This window comes from Chenopodium album, chromosome 7 (assembly GCF_948465745.1).
Source record: "Chenopodium album chromosome 7, dcCheAlbu1.1, whole genome shotgun sequence".
Classification (NCBI taxonomy): domain Eukaryota; kingdom Viridiplantae; phylum Streptophyta; class Magnoliopsida; order Caryophyllales; family Amaranthaceae; genus Chenopodium; species Chenopodium album.
In genome coordinates, this window is record NC_137840.1 from 68,903,662 (window position 1) to 68,931,409 (window position 27,748).

A 27,748-nucleotide genomic window follows, 5' to 3' on the forward strand; every position below is an offset into this window, starting at 1 on the left:
CTTTTTTTAGATGTTCTAAAACATATAGCATCATCTCTTGAACTTGGCATGCCTAATTTTTTTGAAGAAAAGTTATGGTTGTGACTTGTAAAGAACAATTGGAGAATCATCCTCCGTGTTAGTAACTTCAACATGTACGACTATGTGTTTACGATATCCCAAGTTTTCTTAATTTTGTAAGACTGCACCACTTAATTTGAATCCCTTACAACATTATCAGTTTATCACCTTATCTACTTAAGAAATTGATCAACTTCTCACTCCTTAAACTAGTCACTCATTAACTTGGCTTTAAGTCTTTAACCAATAATCCCTCTAACATTCTCTACTCACTCATTAACTTGGCTTTAAGTCTTTAACCAATAATCCCTCTAACATTCTCTACTCATCTTCATGTCCTCTATTTTATAAACACCCAACACAATTTTGCACCACAAAAAAAATACTTCCTTCGTTTCTTTATAGTTGCAACAGTTTGACTTTTACACTATTCATGTAGTTCACTTTGACTACTCCGTAGCTTTGATGATTTATACGTAACTAAAAAAATATATAGTCATGTAGGATCTTGTTAGATTCGTCTCAACTTATACTATTTTAATATCAAATGTTTATAATTTTTACACATTGGTAATTAAAGATATTTACAGTTGAAATCATGCATTGACAAGCGTGAAAAAAAGGTGTTGCAACTAAATAAAAAAATAAAAAAACAGAGGAAGTAATTGTTTTATTTCTCACCCACATCCCTTTTGAGATAGATACAAGTATATAGCTAAACCTAATAACACAAGTTTAATTGATTGGTCATTAATAGTAGTTACTAGCAAATGAATGCCAAATGTAATGGGAGATGTTGGAAAGTAATTGCTTTTAATTATAGAATATATGTTATTGTGATATATTTTTCATATAAATCTTAAGATATAATTATGTAAATGAATCTATGTAGTGATATTAGAATGTTATTTTGTATGATCAATTCCTAGATTTATTGGAAAGTTATGTTGAATTGTTATGGTATAGATAGTCTAATGATAATTAATATTAATGACAAACTTTGTTATTGTAAAAACTAGGTTAGATTCCATGCCAATGCACCGTGATCAATCTATAGTTATATATAATAACTATAGATTATTGATTTATAAGTATTATAATCATAAATTAGTCGAGGAACAATAAAAATAAATAATAGGTTGATTTGATACTTGCATTTTTTTAAGTGTAGCTTCTAATACACCACTAAAACAAAAGTAGGCAAAAAATTTTGAGCAATAAATTTATTTTTTTCTAGGTATGAAAAATAATACGAGTAATGAGTATTATATTGATAAACGATTTGTTTCCTTAATTAACAATTTTTTTAAAAAAAAAAATAGCTAAAAACACACCAGGAGATGACACGTGTCATTGCTGGTGTGTGCGTGTCATCTCTTAATGTGTCTTTTTGTATATATTGATTGATGATTATTGATTATTATTTATTGATAGTTCTTGTTCTGTAAATAAACCCATCTTCATATTCTTAAAATAAAAAAAAAATTAAAAAAAAAAACCAGAATAATAATGTTTTTCCCATAATACACCTTCAAAACTCAAGTTGAGTTTATCGTGTTTGAATATTAAGAGAGTACCTCTATACTATCCTTTTTGCAAGCATGATATCACATTTTATATGTTAAATTCGAGTTTATATTTGCAAGCCTAAAGGCAAAGGTAGAACCCTTTAGCAAAAAGGCAATGGATCAAGTACAAGATCTTATCAAAAGTGAAAAAAAATCATCATAACAATAAGGATGAGATTATATAAGATTTTAAGATTACTTAACTCATATAACATATTATGTGATGAAGAAAGAAATTATTACCATGAATTTGTGTTTTGGAATAAGTTATTGGATATCAAACGGTATAAATTAATCTTGAACTATTTGTTTTGAAGAATTGTTAAATTGATTGAACTGATTTTTATTAGATTTCAGAGTATTTACGAATGACATTAAGTTCGATGCCCAGGCCTACCGTGTAGATAATTTTCTAGAATTACAATTGAATTGATTTGTTAAGTGCGCCCAATGACTCAATGCAAAAGTGTGTTCTGTAAGTAATTTCTTTTGTCGGATTAGAAAGCCATTAATTATACAAGATTTTGGTATATGTTGTGCTTATTTTTTTTAGTTAAAATGTTAATTAAATTAATTGCTTTATTGGATTTCATAACATTTACAAATGAAATTATGTTGGGTTTGATCCAGTCAACGGATCCCTTTTAAAGATCATAGTTACTGCAATAATATGATGGTATTTTTCTTTCATTATATATATATATATATGCTTTTCATTTATAGGCCTTTTTACCTAGAACATTTCTTTCTAGAGTCTTCTTAACCTCCCCAAATGAAGGATTCTACACACATACAAGTCCAAGAAGGTTCTACACCATTCTACTCTATCAAGTTGATTGGAGATCTACCAGACTCATTTCAATCTTACTGTAAAGAAGACACTTAAGTAATAGTCAATGCTCTAACTTCGGTAGTAATGTAGCTATTCTTGAAGGCTTAAAATCTATTTTTATTTCGTCATGGATTTTGTCTCTTAACAACTCATTAGTTTCGTGCCCATTGTTAGGTTTATTCCTTATTCGCTACGCCCACTTGTTCTAGGGTTTATAATTTTAGCAAATACCCCTAAAAAAAAAATCATAGCAAATGTCATTTTTTCTACTAGTGTATGCCACCTTTCTTGTACTCAGTTTTCTACTTTTTTTTGTCACTATTTTTTTAGACCATTGTCATTCAGGTAATGTGTAATGTATGTAGTTATCACTCCATATGTTCGGCATTCTTATTGACTTACCCCAAAGCATGTTGGAGCATATATGTGTGTAAACACAAATTTAAAATCTGCAAAATATAGATTCAAAATTAAATGAAACAAAGTGTTAATTTTATTAATATGATAATATTGGGTACAATCTCTAATTTGATCCTCTGATTCGATCTCCACTTTGACTTTGACGTAATTCACGAGCTGAGTTGACTCTTGATTGAGGGTCGACGAGGCTTGATCTCTATCGAACATATCTGATGTAGACCTTTGACTTGGGTTGTTGATTGAGGGCCGACGAGGCTTGATCTCGATCAATGAAGATTTGATGTAGAGGTTGAACGGGAGTACTTGATGATTTGATGTTCTTCTTTCCTTCGTGTTGAGGGTCATTGAGGCTTGATCTCTTCCACGAGTGATCTTCTAGAGTCGAACGGCACGTCGAATGCTTGTTGTTCTTCTTCTAGGGTTTGCTTGTTGTCCTTCTTCTAGGGTTTGAGAGAGGTTTTCTCTGTATTTTGATTCTCTCCGTTTTCTCTCTAGGTTTCCTCCCTTTTTTTTTTTTTTGGGTTTTTTCCTCCTCCCCAAATGAAATAGAGAGGGCTCTATTTATAGAGTGTATGACACCTAGGGTTAGGGTTAAATATACATTGGAATTGGGCCTGCTTTGATTATTATAAGTTTATAACCCATTTTTAATGGGTTTTTACTATTAAATAATTAATAACCAAGTTTAATTAAAATAACTAAATGGGCTAATCTGATTTATTCACCCAATTTAATTAACTTTAATTAATAGTCAAATTAGCATCAAGTCAATAAATTGACTTTGGACCCACATAATATCCAATGTGGCACTTATATAAAATTTACGTGCCTACAATGTGCTTCATCCATTTGCTCTAGACTAATTCCGAGGCAAATTTATTGTCCTTTATTTACCACCTCTCTGCCCATTCCTCATTTTTTGACAAGATCATGAGTGATTTGTCAGTTTGGGTAGTATGGATGTTGTATCTTTATTTGCTGTTAGACTTAGTGAAGTAGACAAGCAGCGAGAATTAAGGTAAGCCTAATTGGTTGGAGGCTCTCCTTTCACCCCTGTGATAGGGGTTTCATTCTCACCCCAAGCAAGTATGATCCCCAATTTCTTCTCTACTTACAAGGAAGTTCTCCTTACCTTAAAGAAGTAGACAAAGGTTTGAAGCAATCTAATGATGAAAGTTTGGTCATTTAATTATAATCAAGCTTGGTATTACTACTTAGGATGCAATTGCCAATGCAACTATAAAGTTGAAGCATATACATGAAAATTGATTTTAGCACACCATAAATTGATCTTGACACACCTCTATGTGAGAGAGCATAGAAATCTGTACTCTCACATAAAAGGTGTGCATAAATCAATTATAATGTGCCAAAATCATTTCCCGAAATTATATACTCGTTACTTAGGAGATAGAGGCTTGGAAATACATTGCTATGTTAATGAATTTTTCAGTGTTTAGCTTGGGTCAACTATAACTAATGCATGACTTATGACTTTTAGCTGCTGAAATTGTTACTTGTATGCTATGTGCCTATGTGTATCAAAGTCTATGAATTAGTGTCCACCTCCACCTCCACCTCTTCAAAGGACTAACGGGATATGAATAAAAGTAGACTCAACAATGTTATTAATTTTTAAAAAAAATTCATTAATTAATATTATATTTTTATTTGTTTTTTCTATTTATAACTCGTTATATTTAGCTATAAGGGAATACACATATCACGAGCTGTGAAAATAATAAACGAAATACGGAGTAAATCTTAATTACGTCAATCAATGAATAATTTGTTTATAAATTCTTAAATTAATACCTACTCGTATTTAGGATGATATATTTTTTTTTTGAATAATAGGATATGATATTCTATTTTTTTTAAACCTACGATATGACATTCTTATGAAAATCATTAGCGTCATATTTCTCTTCCTTCTATTAAATGCAACATACCTACTTGACATTATTTAATATGATCATCAAAGTAATATTCATTACGGTTTTTTTTTTTTTTGAGAAAGAACATTATGGATTATTATTAGAGTGACTTGTATATAAATATAGAAACTCAAAAAAAAAAAAAAAAAAAAAAAAAAAAAAAAAAAAAAGCCATTAGTGACTCCCATGTTCTATGAGCATAAGAACACCTACGGTTGCCACGTGTATAACTGCCGTATTACACGGGCCCGCTCAAATTGGGTCACCAACGGGGTTTCCGTTGAAAACCAAAATCCAAATTAAGCTTCCATTTTTTTTTCCTCTTTCTGCTTCTCTCTCTCTCTTTTTTTTTTCTCCTGAAAATTAATTTCCACCCAAATTTATTTTTTTCCCTAATTTTCACCCATTTTAATTTTTAATAATTTTATTGAATTATGGAATTTCGAAGGTAACGCACATTGTTGAATTTGTAAGTACTTTTTTTTTTTTTTTTTTAGATTTTTTATTTTTATTTTGGTGTTATGATTTTTGTGGGATTTTTAATTGTTGAAATTATTTCAAAATTTTGTGATTTTTTAGCTAAATAGGATGTTGAAATGAAGGAGCAATCGATGACGAGCAAATCAGGCGAATGTTCTTCCCAGGTACTCGTAATTTCCTAATTATAATCATAATTATTTTTAATATTGAAATGTGCAATTTTATTTTTATTTTTTTAATTTGAAATTTTATTAGTATATTATTTAATCAATGTATTGATGATTTATAAAAAGAAAATTGTGAATATTGAATACCCTTGATTTTCAGAATTTATAAATGGGGTTTATTATAATTTTTGTATGATCAAGTTCAAATGTCAAGTTTATAAATGTAATAGTGTCATGACATTGTGGTGATTTTAGGTACCATCACAAGGAGAGAATGTAACTGATACTTCTCCTCAGGCCGGGGCAGCAGAGCTTCAGACGTCACGGTCCCGGAATCAGGTAGTTGTGTGACTCTTTTTGTGTATTTGTGTACTATGTAAGCTGTTCCATTGTTCCCTTAATCCCTTATTAATACTTTACATTTGATATAATGTTAATTTGCTTTACATAATCGATGAATGTATGATTTGCTTTTAAATGACAATGCTACATTTGATGTATTGTTCATGTGATCTATGGTTTGTTTGTTCATTTATTGTAAATGAAGTAGTTGTGATTTTCTTGAGATAAGAGGGGATGAATGAGATGCTTGCTGTTTAATCATGGAAGAATTTATGCCCTAATATAAACAACTATACAAGTATATTCTTGTGATTCTGATAGAAGTATAAGATAAGCTTTAATCATTTCAATTTCTTGCAGGTGTTCAAGAGTGGGCCTCTCTATATATCATCCAAAGGTGAGGCTTTACTGTTTTTGGTTGTTTATTGCACACTAAGATCGTTTCTTGTAGTACAAGGTTGTCTTAAATTCACATTGTCGTTTGCTTGAGATATATGGAGTAAAGTGACAAAAGCTAACTTATGCAAAGTTCTTACATAGCGCTGCATATGTTATAAGTTCTAACTGTCAAAGTGAATTTATATCGTGTTTCTTCTTTCATCCAGGAATTGGATGGACTTCTTGGAAGAAGAGATGGTTCATTTTGACACGCACATCTCTAGTCTTTTTTAGAAGTGATCCCGTAAGCTCTCTGTCCTCTCTAATAAAATTTCCTTAATGCATGTTGAATGGTGTGAACTGATTGTATCCACGTCACGCCTGTTTATATATTTATGCTGTGAAACGATGCAAGATTAACAATGTGCCAAAACTGTTTGTGAAATATGTGGTGTTTCTCTTTCCTACATCAGTCGAAATGGATCCCAAGATTACCTCCATGGAAAAAATTGAGTATTGCTAGTCTTTATGTTATGCACATGATTCCTAGTGTTCCATTAAGGGTTCATGAGTTAAGTGTCTTTAAATTGGTAGACTTAATTTGTACAAAAGTTAATGCTGTAAACGTGGAACCAGAAAATCGACTGTCACATATGAATGACATGTCTGAAGTGGAACATTCGGGATCATATTGTAGGATTATCTTAGCAGATATATGCCAAGCTTTCTTGTTGTCCCAAAATTATGTAAAAGGTCTGTTTGAGGTGTCATAAAACAACAGCTATCTATTCTAGAACTACATTTGCACATCATTATTTTTAATAGACATATTTTTTTGGGTTAAAAATCTTCCTAAATTTTAGTTCTGAAGTCGAACATCTAATATGAGACAGAGAATGTATATTTGAGAATGTACTTACCAGCTAACAAATTTCAAAAGCATATAATATTCTAACTTTTAGTTTTTCATGAATGTCAACCACTGTATTTCAGTATCTGCAGTATTCCTTTCTCCAATACTGTCTCCAGTTTATGTGAATGACAGAAAACCTTAATATTTTTCTTTTTTTAAATTTTTATTTATTTAATTCTTTTAAAAAAATTTCCCCTTTTTCAGAGTGCAACACCCCAAAAGGGTGGTGAGGTGAATCTAACCCTTGGTGGTATAGACCTGAACAACTCCGCCAGGTTAGTGTGTTGTTTTGATGTTTTATTGTATCTTTATTACTATAAATTATTGTAATACTTGATAGTTTATTGAATTCTTGGGTTACTTATGAATTATGATATTGCACCCCTTACCATTTTCCACTGGCTGTGGTTAATGCTTCTTGTATCTTAAGCATTGACCTTACAAGGCCCAGTGCTGGAAATTTGGGATCTATGTTGGGTGATATTGCTATTTTTATGTAACTTATGCTGTTGAATGAAGACAAATTCCTGATCTATTTATTTTATTATATGTTTTGTTAGTGTGGAAATCAAAACAGATAAGAAGCTATTGACCGTGTTCTTCCCTGATGGTCGGGATGGCCGAGCTTTTACACTTAAGGTGCTGCTTTAGTCCATATCTTTTAGCAGCTGAAAGTGCTAATCAAAATATACGACTTCCTGTTTTACTGAAAATAATTTGTCTACCTGTTTCTTTTGCTTCACAGCTATCCATGTGTCGTTCCGGCATTTTTAAAAAATAAATCTTTTGTTCTCTAATTTATCGCTAGATTGCTGATAAACTTGTTCTTGAGTTGATGAATATAGTTACTCAACTTATATACAATCTTGTGATTAATTGTCAGTTTTGTAAATGGGCCTTTATATCAAAAAATAAAATTATGTGCTAGAGGATCTATAGAGACATAAATCATTTGTAATTGTTGATAATTGATATAGGCTCCTATGTGAAGGATCTTCCCTCCCAAAGATGGAGCTTAAGAAATTATCACAATAGCTATAAGACTTATAACTTATTTCAAATCAACTTGTCATCAAAGCTTCCCTTTTTTTTTTTTTTTTTTTGTTTTGTTGGTGGGAAGCTTTCCTTTCATAAGAAGGTTGATATTTTAAGATTTGCAAGGGTAAGAAGTCAAGTTCTGCTTTAACTACAAAGTTAAGAGCCTTTGAAATGTGGCTTAGAAATATTATGGACCAGAGGCTTTAATGAAGTAATTACCCCTTTCAGGATATGGGCTAAGAACTTCAGAAATTGAAGCAATAATCTAAGTTGTAGAAGAGAAGGTTGAGTGCATATTTATTTCCTTTGCTGACCTTTATAGCGTTTTTGTGGTTCAAATGAATTTTGAGAAGTTGCCCATTTATGTCAAAATATAGTTGAATAGATTAATGCAAAGTATAGTTTTTTGTTTCCTTTTACCCCTACAGTGCAGTAATGAAGAAAAGTAGGTTGACTTGTGCTGATGTTATACATTCTTGTGCCTATTGCTGCAGGCAGAAACTTTGGAGGATTTACAAGAGTGGAAGACAGCACTTGAGAATGCTTTGGCACTAGCACCAAATGCAGCCCACAGCGCAGGACAAAATGGGATTTTAAAAAGTGAGCAAGTTGATGATGTTTATGGTGCTGCTGATCAACGTATGCTCTTGTTTTGTTGTCATATTCGGCTTGTCTGCTGCACTTTTGGTGTTACTTAGCTTAGTCTTTACATTGAGCCATCACTTCTTATAGCTGAGACTTGAGCTTTCAGATTAAAATTCTTGCTGACTTCATTAACGATATAAAAAATCAAGAGTGTGTTATATGGTTAACGTTTAGCCTTTGTACTCAGATTTACGCCAGCAAACTATTACAAGAACATTTCAATGTATTAGCTCCCATTTAAACGGCTAAACTGCTTTGGGATTTAAGTATTCATGGCTTTTAGGTTGATATTGAAGGGGGTTGCTTTACTTGCTTGCTTATGCAATACCTTATACCTCTATCAACAATTTTGACTGAAATTCTTGTTTGATTATTATTGATAGTGTTATATCTAAAAAAAGTATTATTTGGTAAACTTTGTCCGTCTCATCTAGATAATTAAAAGATCTTTTTTTTGGTGTTGTTTAACATTTTCTGTTATCAAGTTGATATGTCAATTAATTTGCCCTTGACTGCAATTGCGTAAGTTTCTGTGCTGCTTAATGTTAGCTTATGAACATGCTCTCATTTCTTTGTACTTCTTATATAAAGAGAGGCGTTGGGGTAATATTATATTTCTTTTACAGATACTGATGGGCCACCTGGAAAACCTATGGTAATTGGTAGGCCAATTTTACTCGCTTTGGAAGATATAGATGGATCACCTTCTTTCTTGGAGAAAGCCCTGAGATTCATTGAAGATCATGGTAGAATCCTTTTTTCTTGTGATGCCTCTCAAAACTCATAGATTGAAATGATTTACTTGTAAATTATTATTCTGGTAGAATTTTATATTCATTTTACAGCTTCTCTCAAGCTTGGGATATCTTTAAAGAGTTGATAGTATATGTATTGCTTGAACAAAATTTATAGCATCATTAAATCGGAACTTTCATGACACACCTCGGTTCTTTTCACACCGAGTCACTTATCTGAAAGGCATATTTTTTTTTGGAACTTACTCCTTTAGGATTAAGCTACATACTTGTTCTGGAATTTTGCTCATGTGAAAATAAATCTTTCTCCTCTTGTCGTTTTATTTCTATTCTGACTAGTTGGATTGAGAAGGCAGCAATTTTGAGTATTCTTGAATAAAAGTTCTCTTTTGTTCTGTCTAGCTGCCTCTACCTTTTGTGATGACTGATACAAGCATCTTATGTAGCTATATGCCTATACTCAAGCAAATCGATTAGCACAGCTTTTAAAGGAATGACATTGATGCTTTTATCGCCTTACTTTATGTAATGCGTTTTTCTCTTGCTTAAATTTGATTGATGGTGCAGGAGTCAATGTTGAAGGAGTTTTGCGGCAAGCTGCAGATGTAGATGAAGTTTATCGCCGTGTTCGAGAATATGAACAAGGTTTATTTAACCATCCTCTGTTCATTTAGAAAATTTATATTATTCTTCAAAGAAAAATCCTAGATGTGGAAAGTCTTAATTTATACATTACACAAGTACACAGTATTCCCCTTGATTCAACATTAAACTAAATTCAGGTCATCTAGCCTCATTCTTTTTGGTTTGCTGATGATCGAGGATATATAAAGGGACATAGCCCTTAAAAAGTCTTGTTAGGCTATTAGCTAACTAATGTGGTTTTCTTCACCAATCTGAATAATTATGTGCATCAAATTTGTTTTATTGATGGTCTGAAACAGTGAAGACCTTACACAAATAGTCAAAGGTGTGTGAAAGATGGTTTTTATACTGACTGTTGGGTATCTCTGAGAAATCAATTATGAAACCAGCATTGGGTTTTGCTATTAGTTTTTTAAATAATGCTTGCACCAAAGAGTGTTGTATTATTTTCACATATATTTATCGGTCCTACATTCTCAACCCTTCGCTACTTTGAACAATTTGTCTAGGCCAAGGCAACATAACATGACCCAGGGTTATTACTAATCTGTTTACTTAGATACTTACTTTACACTCATTTTGACAAATAGCACTGCATCCTTTATTTGTTGGCTTATTATTGTCTAATTCAATATGCACACAGGGAAAACTGAGTTCTCCCCCAGCGAGGATGCTCATGTCATTGGCGATTGTATTAAGGTATATCTTCTGATCGTCTATGCTAGTAATTTTAAGTTTGCTACAGTAACATTCTCACATTATTTTCTGATTTGCTATCTTTTGGTGCAATCTTCAGTATATCTTAAGGGAATTACCATCTTCTCCAGTTCCAGCATCTTGTTGTAATGCACTGCTAGAAGCATTTCGTAAGTTGCCATAGAAATCTCTGTTTCTAAAATAAACATTTTGTTGTTGTTGGCACAATTATGTTATTGTCTTAAATGAATCACAACCATGAGGCTTGGGCCATTGTAAAATTTTCCAGAGCATTTAACATGCCCACATTTCTTCTATTTGATTCTGATGCTTCAGATAATTTTAGACAGAATAATGTCCAAGTAAATGTTAATTGGCTGTTGTTATTTAACAAATGTGAACTATCATTTGTAGGAAGTGAACGAAGTAACAGACTTAATGCTATGCGCACGGCAATACTTGAAACATTTCCGGAGCCAAACAGACAATTACTGCAGAGGTATGTGGTATAGATAATTTTACCTCATTCATGTGATGTGAGTTTTCTTTAGCCAGTTGCATAATCCTCTTAAGGTACAGATTTCTGCACCCGTCAATCATCAAAGGAGCATATGTGCAGTGCATTAGAAATTAGATGATATTTCGCCGCAGTTATATACTGTCTTTTTCTTTTTAATCACATTTCTACATTCCTTAGTCCCTTTGTTTGTATCTCCAGGATTCTCATGATGATGCAAACAGTGGCTTCCAACAAGGCAGTAAATCGGATGAGCACATCTGCAGTAGCCGCTTGTATGTCTCCTTTGCTTCTGCGACCCCTTCTTGCTGGTGATTGTGAACTTGGAGATACACAAATGGATGTGGCTGGAGATGGTTCTTTCCAACTTCTTCAAGCAGCAGCAGCAGCAAACCATGCTCAAGCTATCATTATTACTCTACTGGATGAATATGACAAAATTTTTGGGGTAAACTTCAAGTTCCCTCTTTAACTTTTTCTTTGAGGATGAATCAGCAATTCTGTCCAAAATTACTTTTTGCTTGATTTCCTTTGCATTGTGTAGAAGAATTAGGTGTTTTTTTAGGATCACTTTCCTTAATGTGTCATAACTCTGTTGTTCCTGCATTTGAAGGTCATATCTTGTTATTTGCCTGTTCCCATACTTACTGTTGAAGTATCTACATTCAGGATTCAGCATATACATTTTGTTTTGGTTTGCACTTCATGCCCATTAAAATTCTTTTCAGGAAGGTTCGATGTCGGACAGTGGATTGTTCTCTGACTCAGATGAGAGTGGAAGCGGGACAGAGGAGGCCAGTGATGATGAAATGTATGAAGATGATGATGATTATATTGAAGATGATGATCATGAAGATGCATCAGATCATGATGAAACAGATGATGATTATGAGCATTCAGCATGTGAGACGTGTAGTGGCAGTGGTGACCATGGAGAGAGTGATTCTTGCGATGATAAGGCTAGTACATTATTAGACTCTTGTAATTATATGCATATAATTTTTGGCTACTATGTTATTTATTATTACATACTTGATCCTAAATCAGTCACATGTTCTATAAAATTGGAATATTTACTGGCGCCATTTATTCAGCTCTAAAATTTTTAACATCAACATAATCCCAATACACCTAATGAGCCTCCCACCCTTGGCAAGGGGGTTGGGGTGCTGAACATGTATAACTTTAACCTTGCGATAACAGAAAGGCTGTGTTTAGTTGACCCTTGTTTTCAAACCATACCACCATCTGCTACTGCACAATAAGATATTAAGCTGTCAAGTCTTACTTCAGGCATTCTACCTATTCCATAGAATCTGCAACAGAAAAAACCTTCTGATACTACATTGCAGCGTTAAAACTCCATATGTCCACCATCCACATATTATGCCATAGGGAAGAACTTCAATAAGAGGTCTGGGGTCTGAAACAATCGTATAATATATTGGAAAGAAAATTAAAATAAATTGTTTACTGTGAACAAATTTTATTTTCCAATCTGTCTCAGAACTCATTTGCAGTTTCATCTCATTTTCTCATATTAAGGACACATTCTCAGTTACTTCTTTTCCTCTTGTAAATTGCTTACATCACACACTCTCTAACTGCAGCATAGTGAAAGGTCCAGTTCATATTCAAGGTCTCCTGAACAAGTTCATGATTTTCTAGCAAGCCAGAGATCATCATCAGCTTCACCTCGTACTCCAGAATCTCAGCAAGATAATCTCCACATAGTTGACAAAAACACAAAAAGAAATAATGATACATCAATGGCTATTGCCGACTCTACTAAAATGCATCGAGATATTCCAGCAGAGACAAGTTCCTTAAAAGAGTCTGATAGTTTAAGTCCACAAAGAGGCACCAAAATGTCAGCAACTAAGGTCCTTGGGTCCTCACAATTCAGACGTCATAGGTGGGGAAGAACATCGGTAAGTCTGTTGATTCATTATGCCTTCCCTACCTCTCTTATGGTTGATTTTTCTCGTTTTCTTACTTGGTATAGGATATGGGCTTATAAATAATCGGTTCAATAGGTTTTCTTCTTTTATAATAGTCTCTTATTGAATTCTCAAACTGTACTAACTACAACAATTTTCTGTCTGTTCTAGGCAAAAAAGAATCTTTCCATGGAATCAATAGATTTCTCACTTGAAGATGAGTAAGTTTTTCTTTGGCCATTCTGAATAATTACGTAATTATGTTTTATGTTTATATTTCTGACTTAAAGATTTTGTTCCTGTACTTGATCTTACTGTCCTGATTTCTATGTACATGATAGTTTTGCAATCTACTCACATCATATTCTTTTGTACATCAAATTTTGCTAGTGGTTGTTCAGAATATGCCTCTCTAGTCTTAGAAATAAAATTGGTTATGGTTCTAGAGTTTAGAGTACTGAAATTTTTGCATTAGGTGTAAGAGTATTCAAGTTCGGATCCAGACTGATTCTGGCAAAATTAAGTAACAAGTCTCTGAAACAAGATGAAAAGAACAAGTTCAGATCTACCTGATATTGAGCTTTATTATGTTAAGGTCTAATATGATTACTAGTATCCTACCGTTTAGATAATGTTTTTTCTTTCAATACATCAATAGTAAGTTCTGATGGTGTTACCTAGCTGGATAGAAAATATAATTAGTTGAAAAGAATCACTTCAGCTATTAAGGTGTAATTTTGCATGTGAAAGGGGATAAAAACTTAATAAGTCCCTGACAGTTTTCCATTACATTGATATTGATTTGGCCTTGCCTTCATTGTAAAATGATCATGTACCTGAACTTTTGTTTGTTTATTTACAGAAATGAAATCCAACGACTTGAGGCGACAAAGCTTGAACTCGAAAATAGAATTGAAGAGGAGGTACAACCGTACAAGCTCTTTCTTATTTTAGCATTGTATTTCTTGTTATTATCCAGTCATTTTATTTGATGATATTTATGTATGTACTTCACACCTTGTTATAGGCTAACAATAACGCAATTCTACAAGCAAGTTTGGAGAGGCGTAAAAAAGCCCTAAATGAACGTCGCTTAGCTCTTGAGAAAGATGTATGTTTTACAGTTTTCCATTTTTAACATTCGACTTTGAGGTCATGTGATTAAATCACACTAGGGCCACCTTTGGGGAGGGATTCCCTTATCTTCCACCTCACCCCCAGGTTGCTTGGGCTGTTGTGATGGTCTGGATACTTCCTGAGATAGGAAGCCCGGCCCAAGTAACTGACCTTGAATTCAACAAAATTGGTCATTTGGTTTTGGTAAAGGCATAAAGCTGCTTGAATTGATGGTGCACACAGGTGGCTAGGTTGCAAGAACAGCTACAAAAGGAAAGAGAATTAAGAGCAGCATTGGAAGCCGGATCTGTGTTTGATGTCTCCCAACTGCCTGTCTCTATCAATGAAAAGGTAAGTTGATGATTAAATTTCTATGATGCAACTCATCCAACCAGTATCTTGATGTTCTCTTTTTTGTTCTGTGATTCTTTCAACATTATCTGTTCAAGACAAAGGTTGAGCTTCAGAAAATTTCTATAGCCGAGGAAAATTTTAGTAACTTGAAGCAGAGGCTTGATGACATTGACGCAGAGCTTATTCATCAACATGAGCAGACTGCATCCCTTTTGCAGGATAGTAATAATAAAGTACAAGACTGTTTAAATAAAGGGAATATGTTGTAAGAACACTTACTCCATCCTTATTCTCATCCTTTTGTAGCTTTCTGTGAAAGTATACGTAGTAATTTGAAACATAGTGCTTTACTAGCTGACTTGTGTTGGACATTAACTCATCAAGTACCAGTTTTCAGTTACACGAAGATGATCAATTTATCAATCCTATGGGCAATACCCAGTGATTTTTATTTTTTGACATTGCAGGATATATAACAAGGACAATGAAATGAAAGATGAGTTACATCATGTCAAAATACCGAGTAAAATTGAGGTAAGGCACCATTTAGTGTCAGTAAATTTGAGATTGAACCTGTTAAGTGGCTAGCAGCAGTAAGTAGCTCAAGTGTTGGGACATAATTATGCATAGTTTTGATTGAGTTTGTATCCCTCTCACCCTTTGAAATGCGCGGAATGATTATCCAGAGAGGTTTTCAATTGGAATGGAGTTGTTTCTTAGCTCTGTTTTTTTAGTTGTCAATGGGTTTAATTACAGGATTTGTTTGTGTTGGTTTATTGTAAATATATATAGGGGGATGGGACTCTACTTACTCCATACCGCAGTGCATATTTTCATGTTCTATTTGATTTTTTGCAAATGCCAAGTGTAATGACCAAATAAGATTTAATTAGTAGCTTTTTAAAGTATTAGGAACATATCACAATGCTCAGATCAGTTTGCATCTTTTTAAATAAAAGGGACAATCAAATGGGACAAATCAGGAGGTCATTGTAGGTGGAAGCAGTATCAAGTATTTATGTTTCAGATTTGACTCATTTGAGTATTGAAAAAGATATGGTGAGGTAGCATTGAGCCATTGACTCTAGCTGTATGAGTTTCTTTTGTGCTCTTGCTATAAAACCTATTACTGTTTCTGTGAAGCTTTTAGTCATTTAGTATTGACATGACCTCTACTATATCAGCATTTGTATGAACAACTTCTTATGCTGTGAAGCTGCATTCAGATGATTAATTCTTATACGCATGTCATAGCGTTTGCCTTTTACTCTTTTAGTCTGTGAGATGTTTATATACCATCAGTTGTTTCAAGAGTATTAGCTTATTAAAGTAAGTTCTTTCAGGGACAGCAGAGCTACATGGATGACATTGATCGGAAAAATGCATCAGCAAAGGTAAATGGAGTTGGCCAGACTATTTATAGTGTTCAATGTGGAATGCTTATTTATCAGCAGTTATTTTATAAGCTTATTGAGTATAGATTGGGCTGCCTTTTGGTTGAGTGTGTGATTTTACCATTAGCCATTATTTTGTTGATAAGCTAACGATTGAATTTTCAGGGACGGCAGAATTATAAATTGGACGGAACTGATCGTGATAATGATAGAAAAAATGAATCCTCAAAAAGTAATCAACCAAATGATTTATCAAGAGATATTTCCAAATTGGGATTGCTTCCGAATAATGTTTCATCAACGGAAGCCCCTATCCCCAAATCTAATACCTCTAGTACAAAGAGGACGAGTTCAAAGGGCGAGGTAGGTCTATTCTCCATTGCAAAATTCCGCAAATGTTTTCTTTCAATTCTTATGTTCGAAGTATATCAGAAGATTTCATTCCCTGCTAGAAGTAGGGGCTTTATAATGTGATGGTTTTCACCTATGATAAGATCATTCTAAGACATCATTAAAATATCTTGGATCTTCAGCCAATCACTTCCCTCATTGAATGTTGTGCAGTGATGAAGATCCAAGATATTCTTCTTCCGACTTTGAAGGCCTATCTACTAAATTACCTTTCCTATTGAGGAATTAGTTCATTCCTTAGAAAAGGACGTCGAAGTGAATTAGTTTTGGCCTTATACTAACAAAGAATACCCTCCGGACATTTCCGTCCTAATTTTATGTTACTTTATTATTATATTTCACCTCAGACACTTAATACTTCAATTTGAAAAAATATATGTTTTTGTTAAAGAGCCAACATACTTGTGCCTGATACAAGTAACAGATCCAAGTAAACATAGGCCTTAAGTGAATTGTCAGTTTCTAATTAAGAGTCTAGTAACTTTTATAGTGAGTGGTTGACTATGGAAGTTGAAGTTCCTAAATGAAAATCTACATGTGCATAACAGGGAAGCAGCTCTACCACCTCTGCACTGTCCAAACTGACAACCCGGCTCAACTTCTTGAAGGAAAGGCGTACACAAATCGCAACTGAGCTCCAAAGCATTGACAAATGCCGAGGATCATTAACCCAACCCATCCTAAGCCCTGGGAAGGGAAAAGTTCCAGAACCTATCCATACAGTCCATACTCCTGACAAAAATCAAGGTCCTGAGGGTAACTTCTCGAGGAACCCTGAAGATCGTGTGTATCAATCATCACATAGTTCAGGCAAGGGTTCTGCAACAGAAGTTGATAACAGGGACAGCAACAAAAAGACTGATAATAGGGATATTGATAATAAGGGTTTTAGCTCAAAGTCAGATGCTTCATTGCCACAGAATCAGCAGCAACCCGATAAATATAAATCAGAAGGTGGACAACCCTCATCAAAAAGATCAGATAAAGGTCGACGACAAGATGGTCAGCAATCTAGTACCTCCAGGACACTATCCAGATGATTAGTAGTCCAGAAATATGGCGGTTTTCTATTCTTCGACAGTAATTCAACAGGATTTTTCATTTTATGTGACTCCATCAAGCTTATGATTAGAATCAGATTGATAGATTAGTGTATACTTTATAGTGGTGACTTCAATACACAGTGTCCAAACCACATTGAACCCTCTTTGTACAGAACCACAGGTGGCTGACTTTTGTTACAGTAGATATTGGGAAATTCTGATTTTATAAAATTAACGTTTCCATTTTACCAATATTTAACATCGTACCAAATACATTATTTTAGTCTATCAAAAATTTATTCGTAGCATTTTTCCTTTTTACGCTATCTATGAGTGGTATTCAGTAATCTTCTACAGTCCTACACTCCTACTTGAGTTAATTTTATCCAGCTGATCTTAATTCTGTTCTGTATACAAAGCATTATTTCAGTCACCTTTTTAATTTCATCATTTTACTCAATATATTTCAGTCACCTTTTACTCAATATATTTTACATTGCTGTACAACTACTCACAAACATTTTGAAGATCACTGCTATTAGAGTGAAAAAGTTTAACAAACTATAATTTTTTAAAAAAATTCTCATGATCAGCTGTAATTTCCTTACAGTATCGTCTGTCACGGTTCCTGCATAGGGGCTAGTCCTGCAATCTCCTTCAGTGGCTTCCACATGAACTTTCTCCTATTTGCATAATACACCAAGATGAATATAATCAATGTTAGCAACAAATTTTCAGATCCAAGAAAAAAATCATTTTACTAAAGTCATATGTAAGGTAACCCAAAATCTGAACAGCATACCAATTGCCACACTCTGCTACTACTCGGACTTTGGGTCGAAGAGATGGAAGCAGTGCCAGAAATTGCAGCTCTGATTTAGAAAGAACCTGGACAGAATCACATAATGCAGAATTTAGTATCACTGACTTTCTGTTGTAACTGTCAAATAAGATGACCTCTTCCTGAAAGAAGAAAAATTGCTGAATTACCTTGGCTTCAATGACCCAGACAATAAGGCCCTTAGCATCAGAAGGAAGAGCTTCAAGTCTATAATCAACTTCCGGAGGAAACCACCACCTCGCTATGGGTTGCTTCCCAAGATGAGGCTGAAATTCAAATCAATTATAGAGAAAAAAATTTTAGTTGAAAGAGGTAAACTTAGGCTAGAAAGCTAATAATTTCGGTTTGTCAGCCTATATTACTCAGACTCGTAATTTCACCTCAAGTACCTATGTCAGATCCTCTACATTCCAACATACATATATTTCTTCACACTTACTTCTGAAGCAATATCGGACTTGTTTTTTCATCATCATATATTTTATATGAAACATCTGTGTCTAATAGACAAATACCTATGTCCTACACAAGTACACGTTCGAGTAACATAGTTGTCTGCAATCTAAGTAAGTTATCTCTGCAGTTTTTTCTTTGCTAAAAGTTCATGTCATTCACATTACTGACTCATAATATACAAGCTACAGTTGTCAGAGTAGATCAATAGAACAGTACAAAATGCTGATAGATCAGAGCAGGATTTTCAGACTCACAGGGCAGACAGGGTGAATCTTGGTGAGGGTGGATTCCGGGTCTCCAAGTCCACGAGCTGAGACATCGAGAAAGTGATAGCCTAGACGAGTAAGGCGGTTCAAGTACCGGCCTTCATAACCACCCTCATGTGGGGTGTATATAGCAAGGGCCTTATGCTCCTCTACATCTGATAACCATTTTCCTATATCAGGCTTCAGAAGATCACCTCCTATGAAATCTACTATCCCAATTCCACTACTACTACACCTGACTACACTCACAGCTCTCCTTTGCATCCCATTTCGGCTTCTCGAGGACTGCTTGATCATGCCATTTGAATTGGTGATGCAGTTGAGTACACTGCTTGGTAAATGCTGCCTTTTCTGCTGGAAATTGGAGGATGGCATCCCATAATACTGTAAGGAAGTCATGGTAGCCATACTTCTTTTTTTTTTCTTTCTCTTTTTAATTTGTTTGTTTTATTTTGTGAAATAATAGAATAGATTAGAGGTTACAAAGGACAAAGCTGAGGTAATGTGTTTAAATTTTGTAAGGTGTATAAGGAAGATAAGGAAGAGTTTGGCTAAAGCAAAACTGTTTTTTGTGGAAGTCTTTTAGCTATAGTTGAGTAGACTCATACTAAATGGACCCAAAATAGTTATTTTGTTGTTATTATAAAACTATTTAATTACAAATTAACCAATATTTCAAAATTATGGTAAAATTAAAATATGGACACTTTTATACATAATAACTAAGTCTCCAAATATACTTATTTTTTATTCATCTAGATCATACTTACATAGTTTATCATTCGTTCAATTTTAAGTCGGTTTGTTATTATCGGAGCCTATTGTCCATTATACTATTGTTTGTGAATAAGTAAATATTTGAGTTTATAATCTTTATATCTAAGTTTGTTGTCCATAAGCTTATTATTATTCACCTAATGAATTATTCATTTGATTTTTGGTCGGATAAGTATAAATCTAGTGGCATGGCCAACATGTTGGTATATTGCACTAAATTGCATGTTTGTGTTTACAATTATTACATCAAGAAAAATATGCTAAAAAATGCAAATTACAATTGATTAAAAGACAAACAAAAGATTTATACTTCATAGTTTCACAAAACACACACACACCAAAAAAAAAAAAAAAAAAAAAAAAAACATAAATTTCAACCTATACTAATATAATCTCACTCACTCAACTGGTAAAAAAACTTCATTAGTCCTACAAAATGGCAAAGTCCAAGGAGGATTATATCTAGCTAACAAATGTTCCCCAATCACCTTATACCCATCTTTCTCCAAAGCAACCCTCAATCCCTCCACCTTATCCTTCACCACACCATCACTCGCAACTCCGCTAAACTTCACCACACCATACTTCCTCTCCCCTTCTTCCTTAATCACCACCCTCTCATCCAACGGCTTCGGCGCGTCATCAACTCTTTTATACTTATCAGGCAATATAAACTGCATTGTCACCATCTTCTTTTCCCCGGCTTCGCCTTCGCTATCACCACCCCTTTGCTCTTTTGTTACAACTGGGGCTGTCATAGCTATCTTCTCCCCGACATCCGCGGCCTTTGATTGTGTTACAACTGGGGCTGTCATAGCAACGCTTTCAGCTTTGGTGTTCTGAGGATTACCCAAAGCACCAATGTAATTGGCTAATATGGTGAACCCACCATCTTTGTTGCCATTCATTTGGGTTGGATCATATGTTACTTCGGCTATAACTGATGATGGGTACTTGCGTATTTCATACTCGTTTGTTGATTGTAATACTTCATGTTTTGGGGTTTCTACTGTGATTTTGCCCAAGATCATACCCATTTTTGTTTAAGGATTTTTGGGTAGTTTTGAATTGGGTTTTTTATGAAATGATTTGGGTAAAATGTAGGAAATTGATTGTGATTATATTGGGGTGTTTTGGTGTCAAGAATGTTCTACTTGTTGCGTTCTCCTTTACTTGAGGAAGGGGTAGTAAGGTGAAAGATGACCATTTGGAATTCTGTTTGTGGTTCGCATGAGAGGCAGGAGTTGCGGACATTCTTTCTCCACGTCCCATATTGATCTGGATGCATTTTAAGTAGACCCGTCAAAGCGGTTGATTGGGTCAATTTCGGGTTAGGTCAAATCGTTTTAATTCTAAGTCATTTTTGGTTATGGATTAAACATAAATGTGAAAATGAAGATTAAATTATGTAATTAATCAGAGTATTAATTTTTTTGAAATATGAGTAAACCTTGTGGAATTACTTTCTCCATTCTAAAGAATGGATGATGATAAATTTAACTTTGTGCACTATTCACATAACCTTTTTTTTTTCCTGGCTTGTGGGATCCTCGTCCATTCTCGTTTCCAAGCCTACAATACTCAAAAAACCGAAGGCTAATCTACACTTTCGGACCAATTTTAAGTTTTTTTCTACCCAAATTGAAATGAAATTAGGGAGCTCGAAAGTCAGTGTTGAACCATAACAGGTAAACCAACTGGTCTGTAAAATATTGAAAAAGAGTTTGAATTCAATTATATAGCGATTTCAGAATTATATCACACAACCTAAATCATTAAAAAAAAAAATAAAAAATAAAAAAATTGCAATGATAACAACAATCCTCTGTACCTTTTTTAAAAAATCACAATAACAAAACCCCAGCTTACATTACATTATCCTTTGAGGTACTAACTAAACTTTTCGATATCTATATTTGAAATGGCAAGGTTGTAACCAGAACATAGATAGTCTAAAGCACGTCCACCACTTGGGGATTATGAAACTTGGTTGAGGGTTGGTCCTGGCGTCCTGCACCCAATAAACCAAGATTTCTCAATCACATCTAACGAGTAGAGTTATGGTAAAAGTGTAAAACATACAGATATAGACCCAAAACAAAAGCAAATTCCAATACAACTAGAATAAGCACTAGAGATTAGCTCAGTAACAAGGCATAAATTGTATTACTTTACAATCACTATTCTTTACTTCATACAAATAAGCAGGTTCATTTCCAGGCTAGTGTGAGATTTCAGGCTAGCTAATCTAAAATGTCACAAAAACATAAGGCCAATGCTCCTATGCTAGTGAACAATACTAACAAACAAGAGTTCCATAATCTTTTACAGATATTTTATCCAAACTTTTAGGTCCAAGGAAATATTTTTCAACAACAGAGAAGCTCTCAGATATAAAATTCTTTGTTTAATGTTAAATGCTTTTACAACCCACACTACTATTATTTTTTTTAATTAATTATATGTGTATTCTTCTTATTTTTTTCCCCCATATATCCTAATTCAAAGAGTGACTGATAGTAAGTTCCAAGGGAAATTTGTAATTACTAGTTGCACCACACTAACAGGTGCGGTACCCCAAGAAAGTCGGCTAGGATTAATTGTGCTTGCAATAGCTACTATAAAGCTGTTTGAAGTATTACCAATATTATGCATAATACGAATAATGAACTTACAACCCTCACAATTATCTATTCAGGGTCTTTATCAAGTTCAAGTAATATGCAACATGGTCATAAATTTGAAAGATAGCATTGTAAGTTAATGATTGTAAGTTAATGATACACAATCAGATAAGCTTAAATAAAAAATTGCAGCAGCAAGAGTACCAGCACCAACAGATGGCAACATAACAATGCTAATGGGTAAAAGATAGCTTACTTGATTCCAAGATATAAGGTGAAGTCTCTTCTCAGTGACTCTGATTCCTTGACCTTCAAACCACTTTATGGGTAACTGCCTGCCTTGTCACCTCTAACAGTCACGTGACAAGCAATATTTTCAATATGCCTGATTCCAAAGGATCAGAAAGCGTTTCTAGCAGCAGAAATAAACAAACCACTATCAACAAATCGAACAGAACATTCCATCAGATAGCAATTCAGCAGGCACAGATTATAACAATTCCACACATAAGAGGAAAAGGGTTGTGCTTCAGAGTGGTGACAGGAATCAACAAGGCAAAAATAGATAGCAAAAGATAAGAATGGTTTACGGTAGCTAAACAGACCTTAAATGGCTTAAGGTAGCCAAACAGACCTTCCTACTTTCGAGAGGCATAAATTTTCTCCCAACAAAACTTCAATATATTTCTCAATGATCTCTTACATTCAATCTACCTTTATTATGCTGAAGGCATAACAAACTCTCTAACAACTTTTGGATTCCTTCCACCTAAATTTATATAACAGCTATTATTCCCTCCTGATGACATGCGAATTAGTTACTAAGATGCTGCTGAGCTGGTCTTCCCCTCTGGTAGGTGATAGTCACTGGTGATTTAGCTTGGTGCATAACAGAGAAAGCAACTATCATCATGATCATGTGAGCCAAAATGAGCATAGAAGATAGAACTGAATTAGGAACGTCAATAAATGACGGCAATGAGCTTTATGATCATGCAAATGGATGTGAAAATGAACACCAAGAGGGAAGAATAATGACAAGTTACATGGTGATTGAGCGTAGAACAGAGAAACAGCAGCTCTAATCTTGCAGCTAAGGTGTTTCTTGCTGGTTTTACTTTCCACTGAATACCCCCACTCTGTATTGGACTTGAGATATAACATACTTACGGAATCCATAAGCTCAGCCACAATAAAATGGTATTACTTCTTCACCAAATCCTCATCTTTATACAAAGTCACAAGCTAAGCAGAATTATTTCCTGATTGCACACATCACTGTGCAGGCTTGCAATCAAACATTTACAAAATATCTTCCTACAATTCTAGATCCTAAACATCAACTAAAGAAACTTGGGAGACCTGAAATGTTCAAAAAAAGATCCTAAAGTTAAGAGATTCTACTATATGCTCTACATCTTCCAATATATGCCCATAAAGGGTGGCATATAAATTTGATATTCACATATAAGAAAATGATATTAGATTGGCAGTAGTAGTGATAGCCAACTCACCTTCAAATATAAGGAGATACAGATCTAACAAACCACCATTAATTTCATAATACACACAATAGCATACACTTAGGAAGCACGAAAATTGCTGAGACCAGAAGTTTTCCCATTTTTTTAAAACCCAAATTATTTTCATACTAATGGAACCTAGGAATAGCTCGGACATGGGTTTTCTTATTTTCAAAACATATCTGTCTGCCTAAGCCGTTTCCATGCTACATACGTATAAACTGTATTATATATGAACTCATACTATGCTATCATATTAATGCCCTAAAATGTTTGAAAATGAAATGCACGTGTGTGTGGGTGGGAGTGTGTGTGCGCGTGCGCGCGTGCACGCGTGTCTGAGCACTTGCTATCAAAAAAAGGTACAATCTGGGGAAAACTCAGAGGTTATTAGGCAAATTAATCAGAGAAAGACATCACCAAATTCAAGGACAAATTCTCAATTAAAAGTACAGTAATTATATTAGAAAAATTGAGGAAAGGTACGAAAACAAAAAGATACCTGATTAGCATCAGGGCATACAGAATCAATGCATCTAGAAGGGGTTGAAGTTTGTAACGCCAATAGCATTACATAGGCCTAATTCAAGGCATTTCTCCATGCCATTCCAAATGGATTCCAAATGCAATCCTTCAAAGACCTCTTTGTTCAAGCCGGGTCTATAGTTGTGAATAAAACCGTAAAACACCAAATACAAATCCACATAGTCTATCCCATATTTCTGTTCACAGTTAGTATTAACTCCTGCAGGAGCCTTCTGGGCATCAATAAGCTAGGTTTTAGCAGCAACAGGCTTTGCTGCTCCTTTCACAGCTAGTTCTGAACTAACATTGGCTGGAGCTTTAGTAAGAAGCAGGCTTTGGAGCTTCAATGTTTCCAACAAATAAGCCCAAGGAACTCTGTCCACTTCCACTGCTGCCACCACATCCCATTAGTGATAAACTCCTATACTTACCAATTGTTAACCACGGGATAGAAACGCGGTAAAGTGATATCACAAGATGATGCATGAACAAGCACAATTACAGCAATTATTAAAAAAGGAAAAAAAAAAAAAAAAAAAGAACAATTGCTGAACCAGTCAAATTTCAAAAGCAACTGATGGCCTATGTATTCTTTGTTTCAACTATAGGCATTCATGGCTAAAGGTGGAAACTGAAACACTTGAAAGGAGGGAGGAAGATCTCAGGAGGGAAGAGGGGAGGTGATATTGGTGCCAAACTTGTTTTAATAAGCTAATTACAGGCATCCAACTCAATGCAACTATTTGTTAGACCATTCAGTGATTGGCTCGCCTTTCTAAGTCGACAAAGGGTGTTAAGAAGTCAACCTTGCTAAATATTCCTGTGAATGTATAACAATAAAAAACATTGCCTGGACCAATTTCAGACAAACAACACAGAAACTGACTGCTCAGTGCTCACTATGAAAATAAAGGGTCTTCCCCATCCACAAGGAAGAGACAAGAATAAAGATAAATCCAAATCCATCAATCAAAGTCCACAAACGAGTTTCATTGGGAAAATGAATTCAATGCAATTTCACAATTCTAACATTATTAAACAAGTATAAACATTTCAAGATCAACTGATCAAGAGGTCAGATATTAATCATGTATCTACATGTTTTAGACAGAACATTAGAATTATTCATTGGAGTTAAAGAGTGACCAATTTCAACAAAGTACTAAACAATGCAACAGCCACAAAGAGCATCTTATAACAAATCACTTGAATTTTCTTAATCAAGCATCACAATTTCACAATAAACAATAGATAAAGTGTAAGATACTTTGTATAAAACTAAATAAGCCACAGCTACAAGCCATTAATGAAATGTGCCTGGTATATCACCTTGTTATACTAGTTCAATATGGCATCCATAATCAATAACCAATATCGCTTGGGTCTCCAACAAATTCAGCTATTTGTTCAAGCTGCACATGAATCAGCTCGTGTGTATCAGCGTCTTGAACTACAGCTTTTTCCCTCTCAGAATCTTTTTCAACAAGACTGCCATATGTACCCTTGTGCTTTCCGAAAAGAACAAGAACAGGACCACCTCGCCTAGGAAGAGCAGTTTCCAAAATCTCCTGTTCTACTCCCTGAACAATCTCCCTACCATCATCCATTGTTATATCACACGTCCTGGCTCCAACTGCATCAATTACCACACCCTTCTTCAAGTAAAACTTTCCTCCTTTAAACGATTTGCTAACAATTCTGACCCTAATATGACTCCTAAGCCAAGAAACTCCACTACTACTAGTCCTTTTCTCATCCACCCGCACTCTGCGTTCACTCTTAACTTCACCAACATCACCTCTCCTACCCTCATTTCTACCTCTCTTACTTTCCTTTCTTTCACTCGACGAATCTCTACTCCCCTTCTTATCACTACCCCTCGAAGATTCTTTAGAACCTTGAATCTTCAACTCCTTCAATTCCTTCAAACACTTATCTTCCTCCAAAGAACCCAACTCAGCCACTTCATCCACTCGAACCTTCACTTCCTCATCACTACGCGAAAGCCTCAAAAACAACGAATCACCTCCCGGTAACACCTCAATAACTCTACCCTTATACCCCATCTTTCTTCCACCAACAATCCTTACCTCTTTCCCAACCTCAAATTTTCCTTTATTCTTTTTATTCTCATCAACTTTCCCAGGAAGCACATTATCATCAGTAAACCCTAACCCCTCTTTCGCGGTCCGACGTTTATACTCAACAACCTTGACATCCTCCTTAGCATTTCTCCCAATTCCCATCCCTTGTCTCCACCCATACCCAGCTAACAAAGCTTCCCCAAAACCCTCAACAGGAACCTCCTCAAATTGATCAAAACCCTCATCTTCAGGCAACTTATCTAAATCATTCCTCAATTTCTTAAGCATAATCGAATCAATTGAATTAGGAACATCAAATTCAGCCTTACCATTAACCGAATCTTGGCGCAGATTCAACCCATATGAAATCTTCGAATCAGCTTCTGGGGCAGCAACATCAGCTTCGTTTTCAACTTCAAATTCAAGGGGTTTTCCTTCGGAGTGAATTGGGGGTAAATCGAGATTCTTCATCTTCTTGGCGGGACGCCATTCGTTCTGTTTCGGGGGAATCACGACTTTCTTGGGGCCTTTTTCTAGGGTTAGGGTTTGAGAAGGGTCGAATTCGGTGACTGATTCACGATCAATTTGGGGTTTTGGGGCTGAATCATTCTTGGTTTTGGTGTTTGATTTTGAAGAAGATTGGTTTGATGATACAGAGAAAGAGATCTTCTTCATGGTTTTGATGGAGGAGATAGAAAATTCTCTTGCCTGAGTTATTACGGAGTAACTTTTAAAAAGCCAACACTTTGAAAGTGTTACGGTTTGGCCATAATGAACTGAGCCTTGTTCGTAAATAGTTTGTCAAGATAATCTCTAAGACCCTATTGTATTCACCTTATAAAAATAATATTAAATAAAAATAATTTTAGTTTAGTAAAAATCAGTTCATTTCAATAAAATTAATTTCATTTCAGTAAAAATAAGTTCAGAATCAGTAAAAATAATTTCAGTTCAGCAAAAATAATTTCAATTTAGTAAAATTAATTTAAGTTCAGTAAAAA

General features: G+C 34.5%; 4 protein-coding genes across 10 annotated transcripts; 1 reads left to right on the forward strand and 3 right to left on the reverse strand.

Annotated features, from left to right (window-relative positions):
- Positions 1-5,072: 5,072 nt before the first annotated feature.
- LOC145639296 (rho GTPase-activating protein REN1-like) lies at positions 5,073-17,949 on the forward strand. Of its 4 annotated transcripts, none has more exons than XM_081690499.1 (25): positions 5,073-5,286; positions 5,397-5,461; positions 5,720-5,803; positions 6,167-6,203; positions 6,412-6,488; positions 7,302-7,372; positions 7,658-7,736; positions 8,630-8,774; positions 9,407-9,526; positions 10,103-10,180; positions 10,824-10,879; positions 10,977-11,046; positions 11,291-11,375; positions 11,595-11,841; positions 12,122-12,352; positions 13,004-13,324; positions 13,505-13,554; positions 14,196-14,256; positions 14,361-14,444; positions 14,693-14,800; positions 14,899-15,068; positions 15,271-15,337; positions 16,147-16,197; positions 16,372-16,560; positions 17,157-17,949. In XM_081690499.1, exons 2-25 carry the CDS (start codon positions 5,414-5,416, stop codon positions 17,646-17,648), a joined length of 3,021 nt encoding a protein of 1,006 aa, XP_081546625.1. In that variant the 5' UTR covers positions 5,073-5,286; positions 5,397-5,413; the 3' UTR covers positions 17,649-17,949. The 4 variants fall into 4 exon arrangements, with proteins under 4 accessions (XP_081546625.1, XP_081546626.1, XP_081546624.1 ...); XM_081690500.1 differs by having other exon boundaries at positions 8,630-8,735; positions 16,363-16,560; XM_081690498.1 differs by having other exon boundaries at positions 5,073-5,265; positions 16,363-16,560.
- A 123-nt stretch (positions 17,950-18,072) lies between these two features.
- Positions 18,073-19,770, reverse strand: LOC145639297 (NAD(P)H-quinone oxidoreductase subunit N, chloroplastic-like). The gene is made up of 4 exons (XM_081690501.1): positions 19,203-19,770; positions 18,642-18,758; positions 18,454-18,539; positions 18,073-18,334 (listed from the first exon to the last, which is right to left on the reverse strand). The coding sequence occupies exons 1-4, from the start codon at positions 19,620-19,622 to the stop codon at positions 18,271-18,273; spliced, it is 687 nt and encodes a 228-aa protein (XP_081546627.1). The 5' UTR covers positions 19,623-19,770; the 3' UTR covers positions 18,073-18,270.
- A 389-nt stretch (positions 19,771-20,159) lies between these two features.
- LOC145639298 (heme-binding-like protein At3g10130, chloroplastic) lies at positions 20,160-21,204 on the reverse strand. The gene has a single exon (XM_081690502.1). The coding sequence runs from the start codon at positions 21,026-21,028 to the stop codon at positions 20,390-20,392; it is 639 nt and encodes a 212-aa protein (XP_081546628.1). The 5' UTR covers positions 21,029-21,204; the 3' UTR covers positions 20,160-20,389.
- A 519-nt stretch (positions 21,205-21,723) lies between these two features.
- Positions 21,724-27,524, reverse strand: LOC145639299 (protein MOS2-like). Of its 4 annotated transcripts, none has more exons than XM_081690504.1 (4): positions 25,993-27,524; positions 24,641-25,051; positions 22,872-23,027; positions 21,724-22,002 (listed from the first exon to the last, which is right to left on the reverse strand). In XM_081690504.1, exon 1 carries the CDS (start codon positions 27,420-27,422, stop codon positions 26,025-26,027), a length of 1,398 nt encoding a protein of 465 aa, XP_081546630.1. In that variant the 5' UTR covers positions 27,423-27,524; the 3' UTR covers positions 21,724-22,002; positions 22,872-23,027; positions 24,641-25,051; positions 25,993-26,024. The 4 variants fall into 4 exon arrangements, with proteins under 4 accessions (XP_081546630.1, XP_081546631.1, XP_081546629.1 ...); XM_081690505.1 differs by having other exon boundaries at positions 24,641-25,054; XM_081690503.1 differs by having other exon boundaries at positions 24,641-25,084.
- Between the last annotated feature and the right edge of the window lie 224 nt (positions 27,525-27,748).